This window comes from Monodelphis domestica, chromosome X (assembly GCF_027887165.1).
Source record: "Monodelphis domestica isolate mMonDom1 chromosome X, mMonDom1.pri, whole genome shotgun sequence".
Lineage (NCBI taxonomy): Eukaryota > Metazoa > Chordata > Mammalia > Didelphimorphia > Didelphidae > Monodelphis > Monodelphis domestica.
In genome coordinates this window covers 33400825-33413512 of record NC_077235.1, presented here as the reverse complement: position 1 = coordinate 33413512, position 12688 = coordinate 33400825, and the positions used below count along the sequence as shown (strand labels likewise).

General features: G+C 44.2%; 1 protein-coding gene across 2 annotated transcripts in view; it reads right to left on the bottom strand.

Moving 5' to 3' along the window:
* The window catches only part of GABRA3 (gamma-aminobutyric acid type A receptor subunit alpha3), a 204655-nt gene that overhangs the window by 77216 nt on the left and 114751 nt on the right, over positions 1–12688 (bottom strand). For both annotated transcript variants that reach the window (XM_007507295.3, XM_001376922.4), the window contains exon 5: positions 4711–4931. In XM_007507295.3, coding sequence (XP_007507357.1) covers positions 4711–4931 — 221 coding nt within the window. The remainder of the gene's footprint in view (positions 1–4710; positions 4932–12688) is intronic.

The window sequence follows — 12688 nt, the reverse complement described above, 5'->3', positions numbered from 1 at the left end:
TAGGGGCAACAGAAAGCCACTGAAGTTTCTTGAACTAAGGAGGGACAAGATCAGACTTGACCTTTGGGAACAAACCACATTAACTATCCCTCCTCCTCCCTGCCTCAACTTCTCTAGGGCTTCCTATATCTGCCACATTCAATAATACTTTTAGTTGCTAGATTAAAAGCTGCTAGAGGGCAGATTTCCTTTCCTTTCCAGGGCTTTCCTGATTTCTACACCACTCCACTCTCCCCACAGGTATTAGCATTCTCATTCTTGAAACAAATTGACATTACTTCATGTTTTACTTTTGTTCATGTCAAATTTAACCACTCCCATCTTCCCATCTAATAAAATATAAGTTCCTAGAGGGCAGGGACTGCTTCAGTCTTGCTTATGTATCCCTATTGCTTAGCAGAGCACACAGTAGGTACTCAGCAAGAGTTGGCCGAGTTGGATTTAATGGCAAGGACCTGAAGAGCCCCTCCTCTCCTTGGACACAGCCCTTCTTCCCTGGCTGGCCCAGTGTTTTTGGTAAATGATGTGTCCAGTTGTAGAATCACTGTAGTTGCCCTGTGAAGGGCGCTCTGTCCCATTAGCTGCCTTTGTGCTTTATTGGGAATAAAGAACAATAAATCACCAACAGCTATTATCAGCAGAGGGTGAGTCACTTGAAATATGAGCCCAAAGAGACAAATCAAGTGACACATTCATTTACAGAAACCCCTTTCTTTCCTGAGCTGACACTCCAAAGAGAGCCTCAACTAGGGACCAGGGCCAAGTCAGTGCTTCTGTCCTGCTTCCTTCCCTCCCCCCCTTTTCACTTTCTTCTAGTGTTGGGGTAACTGGGGCTTGAGGAGAAGGATGTGCCCCTAGTGGCACCTTCATTAAGATCTCTTCAAAGGCTAATTATTCCCTCAAGGGTTGGAAGGGACCTTGGAGCTCTCCATTTTCCAGAAGAGGAAGGGAAGGGGCCTTGCCCAAGGTCATACAAGCTGGATGTGGCAGAGATAGGTCCTGACTCCAAATCAGATCAATTGTTCTTGTGCCTCTTTAGCATACATCCATCATACAAGTAGTTGTCCAGGCAGGGACAGTTTCATTTTTGTCATTGTATTCTGTACTTAATAAGTGTTTATTGGATTGTCCTCCTACTGTCCTTACTTGAAATCTTAGGAACAGAACAAGACTGGGAAGAATCTAAGAAACCCCTTAATTTACAGATAAGGGAATTGGAATGAAATGATTTGCCTAAGGTCACGCAATTAGGAAGTGGCAATGCTAGACTTGAACTTGGGTCCCCCAATTCAAGCTCCAGTGCTCTTTTCTACTGAATCACATCTATTCTCAGTGTGCTTCTGATCTGGTGCCAAGCATGCACAGCCTGGTAATGTTAAGCAGCTTTCAGAGCTATGTCCTGTCATTTTCAACTAGCATGGAAGCTACTCAGATCCATAGACCTTGGCTCATTCATGTGTCTCTCCCTAGGTTGGTGGCACAGTAGATAAGGCATTGGACTAGAATCAGGATGACCATATTCAAAATAAGCCTCAGACATTTCCTAGCTCTGTGGTCCTAGGCAAGTCACTTAGTTTCTCTCTCTACCTCAGTTTCCTCATCTTCAGAATGGAAATAATACCACCTTCCCTGTAGGGTTGTAAAATGCTTAGCACAGTGCCTAGCACAGAGTAAGCACTTAATAGATGCCTGTTCCTCTCTCTCCTTCCTTCCTTCCTTCCTTTCTTTCTTTCTTTCTCTCTTTCTCTCTTTCTTTCTCTTTCTTTCCTTCCTTCCTTCCCTAGTGCCTAGCACAGGGCCCTGAGTCCATTGGGCATTCAGTAGAGGTCTGACAGTGAGGATAGTACTGGTAAATAGCCAGCTTGAAAAACTCCATTTTAGCTGACTTAGAAAAAACCTTGGGGCTCCCTACTCTGGAGCTTCTGCTCTGCCAGCCCAGTCATTTCCTGTCTTGGCCACCAGCCCTGCTGACTGGCCACCTGGGTGACCTTTTTCACCTGGTCTGGGAGTGTTCCTTCCAAGGGACAGCTGGAGACAGACGCCTACTATGCAGAAGTCTGGTCCTACTCTGCAAGGCTGTCAAGATTGAGGTTGCCAGAGTGGGGTGAGGAGCAGGGAGCAGGTGGAGATCCAGAGGACTCCCCATCCCAACAGCAGAGACAAGAAAACCCTGAGGCCCTTTCCACCCACAAAAATGAGCAGCCCAGTTTCTCCCTCCTTTTTCTATCAGCCTGAAAAGAAGAAGCCAGCTCAGTTTGGATTTGTGGAGGCGTTAAAGGTAATGAACAAGAAACTCAGGTAAAATCCCATTGTAGCAAATACCATTAGAAGGAAGAGTTCCATAATAAGGAAACCATCAGGACTTTGTGGAGCTGATTACAAGTCATCTCACATGAGTACTTTCTCCGGTCCCCCTCCATTTAATAGTCCCTCTTGCTAATGAAAAAGCTCAATTGTGTGCTGCTTGCATGGTGAGCAGAGAGGGGAGAGCCCAGCACCCCACAGTTACTTTGCCCCATCGTCAAGTTCCAGAGACCCTCCTCACGGGACTCAGACTTTCAAAGCATCTACACAAGCAAACAGCTGCACAAAAAAACCCAGGAGCTAGGAAAGGAGATGGGATGGGGTTATTTGGTTCAAAACAGCTCTTCTCTGCTAATTTGCCCTTCTACAGGCTAAGTAAAAGGCGGTGTTCCTTCCCAATCCAGAAGGTTCTTTGTCCTTCCACAGGTTCTTCCTGAGGATCTCCCATGGAGGCAGTACTTTGAAAGGAAGAGCTTCCTAGGCTTGCACCCCTTTTAACCAAATCCCTCTACAACAAAACAAAAGAGATCCCACATTCTTCCAGGCCTAACTGAGAAGAACCAATAGCTTTTCCCCAATCCCTTTAAGCCCTAAAGTCCCAAATGAATAAGTTGGACTTTTTTAGTGGCTCCTTTAGTGAAGCTGGCTGCTAACTGACAGACAGGCAATGTACACTCCCTCTGCCTCCCCCCTTCACCCCCCAGCTTCCTCACTGCAGAGCTGTCAGTCCTTCTCCCCAGAAAGCTTGGATCAGGCTACTGAGGGTCACAATAATGATAGTGATGCTGTCTCCAATATTGCAGAGTGTCTCTTCCTGAAGGGTTCAAAGCTCTCTGCCAACGTTATCCAATTTGGGCTCCCAACTATGTTGAAAGGCAGGAGGCAGCGGCAGGCATCATTATTATCCCCATTTCACAGAATCAGGCCCAGGAGGAAGCAGACAGGTTAAGTGACTTGCAAAAGGTCACAAAGTGACTCAGTTTTGCAGGGACAGAAATAGAATAAAGCTATCTCCCCCCACATACACACTCCCATTCTCTCCTCTCTTCCTCTCCCTTTTTCTCCTTCTCTTTCTTTTCTTCCCTCTCTCCCCATTTTCTCTCTTCCATTCTCTCTCCTACACTTTCTCATTTTCTCTTCTCTCCTTCATTCTCTATTACTTTCCCCATAGTCTTTCTCTTTCCCCCTCTCACCCCCTTTTCTCTTGTTTTCTTCCCTCTCCCCCATTGTCTTTCATTTTCTGTCTCTTCTCCATTTTCTCTCTTATTTCCTCTTCTCCCACCCAACTCTCTCTCTGCCTCTCTCCCTCTTCTTTTTCTCCTGTCTCTTCCTTCTCTCCCATTCTCTCTTCCCCATTATTTCTCTCTCCTATTCTCTCTCTCATTTTCTCTTGTCTTTCCTATTCTTTCTCTTTTCAATTTCCCCCTTCACCTTGAAATATCTGTCTGAGGAGCCATATTTCTTATGAGTAGGCAGATTTGAGAGACCCAGGAAAGACAGGGCTTCCTACAAGTTAAACTCCTTTCTCAAAGTCATTGGTAGTGTCCCAAAAAAGCCAAAGGAAGGAGCCTTTTTGTTCCTATACTACTTATCATAGGAGGTAGAATAAGAAGAGCCCTTAAAAATCAGCCATTCAGGGGGCAGCTGGGTAGCTCAGTGGATTAAGAGCCAGGCCTAGAGACGGGAGGTCCTAGGTTCAAATCTGGCCTCAGCCACTTCCTAGCTGTGTGACGCTGGGCAAGTCACTTGACCCCCATTGCCTAGCCCTTACCACTCTTCTGCCTTGGAGTCAATACACAGTATTTACTCCAAGAAGGAAGGTAAGGGTTTAAAAAAAATCAGCCATTCACATACTTCCTGGCTAATTGGCCTGATAGTTGGAGCTCTTGGATACCATCTCATCTCCAGCCTCTATACTTTTGTATAGATCATGCAATAATGTGCTTTCTTCCCCACCTCTGCCTCACAGAATCTCTACCTTCCTCAAGATACACCGTAGGTACTGCCTCCTACTAGATCTCTCCCCCTCCTCCAGTTGTTAATATTCCCTTCTTCTTGATATCACTTTGTAGAATTGCCTAAGGACTTTCTAATTCTTTATTCTATTGTATCCCTCCAGGGGAATATAAGCTTCTTCTGATTAAGGACTATTTGTGGGGTTGTTCTTTTTTTGCCTTGGTATGACCATCACTTTTTCCAAGTCCTGACATGCAGTAGGTGTTGAAGGAATGTTTGTCACAGTCATCAACTCTTGTTCTGATTCTCCACGATGGTTCTTTGCATAACCACAAGCCTTCCTAAGATCGGTGCCTATGGTTTCCTTTCCCTCCATGCATCTATCTCTAAAGCTTTGGGGATGGAGGAAAGGAAGGTGCTTCCCATGCCCCTCTACCAGCAAACACTAACCTCATCGTGTAGAGGAGGGTCCCATTGTCCACAAGCCTGAGCAATTTATTGGGTGTTGTCATGTTATGAGCCACTGACTTCTTGCCATTGTGGAAGAATGTATCTGGGGTCCAGATCTTGCTGGCCAGGAGATTGTTGAGTGGGAGGATCTTCATGGGCCCATCAAATTTGAGGCGCTCATCATGCCAGGTCTGTCGGAAGAATACATCGATGGTGTATTCCTGGGAAGAAGAGAAGGAGAGAACAGGAGCTGAGTTCTCATTTGTATTGTTACTTCTACATCATAAATTCTAATGAATATTTGTTCTGTCTGCACTAATCTATGTGATTAGTTTGAAGGGTTCCTCATGGCTTTTCAGACTTGAATTTTGGCCTAGATAGTGCAACTATAGATACTCTGACTTGGCCTTACCCTAACTCTCAGGATGCTAATATTCTATGCACAGAAGGCACAAAAGTAATCCTTCACCAGAAAGAGAACACCAACAACTGGTTGTGGCAAGTCAATGTCTCCTGTGGGAGTTGGACACTGACTATGCTTGAGAGGAAGTTGGGGACTCCAAAAGGCAGAGGGGAGAGAGGCCCTAAATGTGCTGGATGCTCAGCAGGAAGATGACATGTGGGGCCACGAGCCTGAGAATCACAAAGCTAGGACTGGGAGGGACTTTGTGAGGCTTCTAGCTTTCCCTTCTCATTTTACAGATGTGGAAACTGATGGCCAGAAAGGGAAAGAGATTCCCTCAAGGTCACACAACTAGTAAATATCAGGAGAGACTTCTTAGAGGAGGCATTGCCTGAGTACTGGGGTCTATGGGATACAAAGCAGAAAATCTCTTCAGATACCTGAGAGCTGACTTAGTCCATACAATGGACCCTGTTGAAATATGACTTTTCCTGCAGTGGTGAGGGTCTTCTCAACCCAGAACAGACAATCTTGCCTATAAAAAAGTTTCTTTGAATTGGGCTTAGAGAAATTGATTTATTCATGCCATCTCTATGAATAGGGCTACTGTGGGACCCTGAGGGTGGCACCAGAAGTCTGATCTCAAAAGAAGTTCAACCCTGGGAGCTAGCTGTGCAAACTAGCCCCTCTTACCCCGGGTGGGAAGGTTAGGATGCTTTATGAACACTTAAAAACCAGAAGAGGCCCTCTAAGGAGATGGAGTGCAAAGGCAAGTCTACAGGGGCTTGAGTACCTTCTCAGTATGTTCCAAGCTACGGCACTGCATAACAGAGACCTCTGCAGCCTCCCTCCTGGGGGAAAAGGACTGAAGACATTCTGCTATGCCAGCTTCATTATAGTGCTGCTTCAGCTCACGCACCGTCTGGTGCCCCAGCCCCTGAGAACCTGGCTAGGCACTGCCGTTGTCCCTGCCTTCTCCCTCCCCCACCCTGGCATTTCAGTCTCCCTTATTTTGAGATCATATTCCTTTTTTTCCCTAGATGATTCAAATATCTCTAAAGTCCACAGAAAGACAGACAGACACACACACCCTCCTTTGCTCCCAAAATCAGCCCTTAGAAGGCAGGGAAGTAAGACAAGGAACGTTACCTCCATTTGACAGATGAAGAGATAATAATGACAACGGCAGTAATCCTAGTAACCATTTAACATTTGTCAATCACCAACATGCCTTTCATCCTCCCAATAACCCTGTGTATTGGGTTCAATGATGAGGTCAAGTGACTTGCCCAGGGTCACACAGCTAGGAAGTGGCTGAGGCCATGTGAAGGCATTGAAGCTCCAAAAGGTGAATGACTATCTCAAGCCTTCCTCAACTTCAGTGCCTCCTGTCTTTCTAGGATGCCATGCTGCAACAGGAAGCAGGTTCAGGAGGGCCAGAGGGGATATGCCATGTTGGGAGGTATGGACAGCCCCCTCTGAAGAAATGGGCTTCCTTTTAAATCGAGGTGCCAAGGACAACTAGAGAGGGTGACAAAGGGAAAGAGACTAGAAGCAAAGGGCTCCTGGGCGAGGCAACCCCATCCTCTCCTATTTTCTCCCTAGAGAAGGGGAAGGCTTGAAATTGAGAAGCCAGCTTCCCTCCAATGGTCATGAGGCAGCCAGCTCATCAGTGTCAAAGCCAGGACACAGGATGCATGGCGTTGCCCCTGGCCGTGGTGCTAACTTGTTTTTAATTAGTATCATTTTTTCCCTTTCCAGTCCTCAGGTACTTTGCATAACATTTCATAAGCCATCGTCAGATGAAAATTGATGTCATTTGCCTCTTCTCTGGAATGACTCTGGTAATGTTTCTAATACTTCCTAATTTCCCAGGTCTCCATTTTATTTTCCTTGTTAAACAAAATGGTTGGGCTTCTGATTGGATTGTGGACTTACGGCATCACTCTGGTGTCCTGTGTAACCCAGGAAGCTCTCTGTGGATCACGGTCAGGGGATATTTTCTATCTGACAGATGTTTGAGTGGTACAAGTGCCCTTGGGGACAGGATCCTGAAGTTTACAATCCTCCCCTGACTCTCCACATAGTCTTCCCCTTGCATTTTCTGTGTTTGCTCTTTTTATTGCAATCGAGTGTTTGAGCCCCCAATAGGAGTAGAACTAGGAAGAAAAGGAGAAGGAAAACCTTGGGATTGAGGAACATTCCCAAGGAGCACTAGTCCTAGATAGCTAGGAGGAAAAGCAATTCAACTGCCATATTTCTGCCTTCTCCCAGGATATAGATAAGGCTTAAGTGCACCAAAGACAGAGTATCTAAGACAGTGTAGGCCCATTGGCTGTGTGAGGATCTGTGGGCAGAATTAGAGAAGAGGAGATGGAAGGTAATGCGAGATCTGTGTTCAAGTATTTGAAGAGCTTTCAGCTGAAAGAGGGATTGTAGACCTGTTCTGTTTAGGCCTAGATGGCTGAACTTGGAGGAAAAGAGGAAAGGTGAAAGCTGCAGAGAGGCAGATTTGGGCTTAAGTATAAAGAAAATCTTCCTAACCCTTAGAGCTGCCCCAAAGTGAAAAAGGTCACCTCAAGAAGAAGAAGGTACACCTACCTCCCTGCTGGCCTTCAGACAGAAGCTGAATAGCTCATTGTTGGGAATGATGTAAGAGGAGATTGTTTGGGGTTAGATTCTATGACAAGATGTGGTAAGTGGCCCCCTTACTGGAGGTTAGCCATGCAGATGCTGGATGATCACTCATCATGAATACAGTAGAAGAAGTTCTATAGCACTGTCAGTCAGCTGTGTGCCTTATGGTCCAAACTGGTTCCACCACCTCCTCCCTTTAGTTGCCAAACTCTTGTGTCTGCTTTCTTCACAGACTTCCAAGTCACAGCCTCCTGGAAGGATGGCTGTGGGTCAGGTTCCCCCTCAGCCTCACCTTCAGGGCCTTCTCCAGGGGGGAAGGGTAGAAGGGAGTTCCCCAGGAGAGCCCTCCTCCAGGTAGAATAAGCTATCATGGCAAAAGAAATGCAGTTTTGCTCAAGAGACATCCCTCTGTGGACACAGATGGACTTGGAGTGTCCCCATATAGCCACCAAACAGCAAATTAGGAAAGAGGCAAGAAAAGCCCCAACCCAAGCCTACAACAAGCGTGTTTTCTACTTTCCCTCCAGCTAGAGTTTCCCCATTTCCTCAGAGATATTGTAAGACTGCGGAGGAGCTAAAAATAACCCTGGAGAGTTCTTTGTCCAGAGTAGAGCTTCCAATTTGTAAGAGGGAACATGTAGCCTTAGCTCAATCATAAGTAGCAAAGACAGAGAGACAACGGGAGCAATGAACTGCCATCAGGAGAATTGTCTGGCAATCAGAGCCGACTGTCTGGGTGCCCCGAGGTGTGCGTGGATGCCATGCCAAGGGTAACTTTAGTTTCTTCCTCATGATGAACCCCGCCACCGATTCACAGCAACTGGTATGGAAGTCAAAAGAAATGGCTTGGTCTTTTCTGAGCTACATGGCCCAAGGGAAGCCGCCCACCTTGGAGCCTAGAAAACAGGGAGGGCTCCCGCAAGTTTGGGGGTGGTTAGCATGCTTGGCCAAATTTAAAGCACCATTTAAATGGTTAAACTCCACTACAAGTGACAGGACTACCAGCACGAAATAAGCACTGTTTCTCCCAGAAAGCATATGCCTGCCCACCAATAAGGCAGCAACCTGTCTGAAGGGAATGATAGTGTCTGGTACTTCCATTGGCTCATCCAAACACCTCTCTCTGTGCGGGGCACCCAGGAAGCACACAATGATCCCATACAACAATTTGAAGTGCACTTACTAAGCACCTGCTATATGATGGGTTGGGAGTATGTGTTCGAAAAACAAAGACAACAAAAGGAAATAGACCTTGCCTTTATTGGGGAAGAAGGGAAGTACCAATGTCACATAAACAGGTAAACAGCACAAGGTATGATGTTATGGGGGCAAAGGAGAGATTCAGAAAATGGGAAAAAATACTTTTTTCCAGGAACATCAAGGAAGGTTTGGTAGAGTTGGTACCTGAGCTGAGGCCTGAGAAAAGAATTCTGGGAGGAAAACATAATTGGGGAAAGCACTTCGGTCTTAGAAAAGGGCTTGTGCAAATTCCCAGAAGTGAGAGATAGCATGTTGAGTTTGAGAAATCCCGGGTGTGTTGATTGAATGAGGAGAATGATGGGGAATCGGACTGGAGAGGGAGACTGGAACCAGACATCAGATGGCTTTAAGTACAGGCCAAAGAGTTAAGAAACTACTGAAGGTTTCTGAACAGTGAACTGCCATGGTCAGACTGGTGCCTTTGGAATATTAATTTAGTATCCCAGATAAGCTGGACTAGAGAAGGGGAAGCCAATTAGGAGGCTGTCATCATTGTTTGGAGAGGTGACGAGGGCCTGAGCTCAGAGTGAGCTAGGGGGAGGAAATAGCTCTGAGAGATGCTGTGGAGTTAGAATTGACATCTAGGCAACTAATTGGATGTGGGGAGTGCAGGAAAGTGAAGGATTCCAAGGCTATGAGCTTGGGAACCTGGAAGAATGGTGGTGCCCTCCACAGAAAGAGGGGAGGTAAGAAGAGAAGGCAGGTCAAGTGACCACTGTTTTTCTTTCCTTAGTCATTCACAGAGCAGGAGTCTTTGGGCTTTGGAAAGGATGGAAGAAAGAACATGACATTTACTGGGGGAGTTTCTCTGATCTGCCTAATGTGAGACCAAGAAAGTATGAAGACGTTTACTTAGGACACTGATCCTGCCCTCAAAGAGCTTGCAATCTACTTTGGAAGAGAAGATCCACACAAAGCAGTGGGAATGTGAGGGTCCAGAAATCTCCAGAAAAAGGAGAAATCACTAAGGCACTGGAACAGTCTTGTGGGAGCTTGGTACCCAGGTTGGAGAGATTAAAGGATGGCTACGGCCTGACAAAGTGGAAAGGTGGGGCATGAGCAAATGTGAAACCTACATCAGTGATTACTATGAACAAAAAACAAACCGATATTTTTAAGGAGGCTTTTCCAGTTGGGTTTCCACAAATAATAATTTTTACTTACATATGATCTTCAAAATTAAAGAGTTTGGAGGATATTTGAATTGGATACATCCTAAACATAATGCATGAGATTATAATATAGCATCCTACTCTATCCCATACCTATACATGTGGTATAGTGGAAAGATTGCTGAATGGATAGTTAAAGGGCCTGAGTTCAAATTTTAACTCTTCCCTCTTGGCCTCATTTCCTCATCTAGAAAGCAAGGGGGTGAGACTAGAATACTTTCAAACTATGATACAATGACCAATTAAAGATGACCATCCTAAAATTGTCCAAAGGCCAATTTTCTACAAGAATAGGCATGGGGAAAGGGCTTAAATAATGTGGGTATTTTTTTAACCAAATATTAGCATTTCTGTAAACTTGGAGCAGGGCATCTAGATAAACAAAATGGTTAGAGTGTCAGGCCTGGAGTCAAAATACAAAGCTCATTCCTATTGAAAACACTAGAAAGTATAGGAATAGAAGGGTCTTTCCTAAAAATAATAAACAGTATCTATCTAAAACCATCAGCAAACATCATCTGCAATGGGGATAAACTAGAAGCCTTCCCAATAAGATCAGGGTTGAAACAAGGATGCCCATTATCACCTCTACTATTTGACATTGTACTAGAAACACTAGCAGTAGCAATTAGAGAAGAAAAAGAAATTGAAGGCATCAAAATAGGCAAGGAGGAGACTAAGCTATTGCTCTTTGCAGATGACATGATGGTCTACTTAAAGAATCCTAGAGATTCAACCAAAAAGCTAGTCGAAATAATCAACAACTTTAGCAAAGTTGCAGGGTACAAGATAAACCCATATAAGTCATCAGCATTTCTATATATCTCCAATATCTCAGCAACAAGAATTAGAAAGAGAAATTCCATTTAAAATCACCCTAGACAATATAAAATACTTAGGAATCTATCTGCTGAGACAGACACAGGAACTATGTAACACAACTACAAAACACTTTCCACACAACTAAAACTAGATCTGAGCAATTGGAAAAAAAATTAACTGCTCATGGGAAGGACAAGCTAACATAATAAAAATGACCATCCCACCCAAACGTATCTATTTATTTAGTGCCATATCCATTGAACTACCAAAAAGCCTTTTTAAAGAATTAGAAAAAACCATAACAAAGTTCATTTGGAAGAATAAAAGATCAAGGATATCCAGGGAAATAATGGAAAAAATGCTAAGGAAAGTGGCCTTGCAGTACCAGATCTCAAACTATACTATAAAGCAATGGTCATCAAAACAATTTGGTACTGGCTAAGAGACAGAAAGGAGGATCAGTGGAATAGACTTGGGGTAAGTGACCTCAGCAAGACAGTCTATGACAAACTCAAAGACCCTAGCTTCTGGGACAAAAACCCACTATTTGACAAAAACTGCTGGGAAAACTGGAAGACAGTATGGGAGAGATTAGGTTTGGAACAACACATCACATGCTACACCAAGATAAATTCAGAATGGGTGAATGACTTGAACATAAAGAAGGAAACTATAAGTAAATTAGGTGAACACAGAATAGTATACATGTCAGACCTTTGGGAAGGGAAAGATTTTAACACCAAGCAAGACTTAGAAAGGGGCACAAAAAGTAAAATAAATAATTTTGATTACATCAAATTAAAAAGTTTTTGTAGAAACAAAATCAATGTAACCAAAATTAGAGGGGAAGCAACAAATTGGGAAATAATCTTCATAACAAAAACCTCTGACAGAGGTCTAATTACTCAAATTTACAAAGAACTAAATCAATTGTACAAAAAATCAAACCATTCTCCAATTGATAAATGGGCAAGGGACCTGAATAGGCAATTTTTGGTCAAAGAAATCAAAACCATTAATAAGCATATGAAAATGTGTTCTAAATCTCTTATAATCAGAGAGATGCAAATCAAAACAACTCTGAGGTACCACCTCACACCTAGCAGATTGGCTAACATGATAGCAAAGGAAAGTAATGAATGCTGGAGGGGATGTGGCAAAGTCAAGACATTAATTCACTGCTGGTGGAGTTGTGAATTGATCCAACCATTCTGGAGGGCAATTTGGAACTATGCCCAAAGGGCGCTAAAAGACTGTCTGCCCTTTGACCCAGTCATAGAACTGCTGGGTTTGTACCCCAAAGAGATAATAAGGAAAAAGACTTATACAAGAATATTCATAGCTACTCTTTGTGGTGGCAAAAATTGGAAAATGAGGGGATGCCCTTCAATTGGGAAATGGCTGAACAAATTGTGGTATATGTTGGTGATGGAATACTATTGTGCTCAAAGAAATAATAAAGTGGAGGAATGCCATGGGAACTGGAACAACCTCCAGGAAGTGATGCAGAGCAAAAGGAGCAGAATCAGGAGAATGTTGTACACAGAGACTGATATACTGTGGTACAATCAAATGTAATGGACTTCTCCATTAGTGGCAATGCAATGATCCTAAACAACCCAGAGGGATCTATGAGAAAGAACACTATCCACATTCAGAGGAAAAACAATGGGAGTAGAAACAC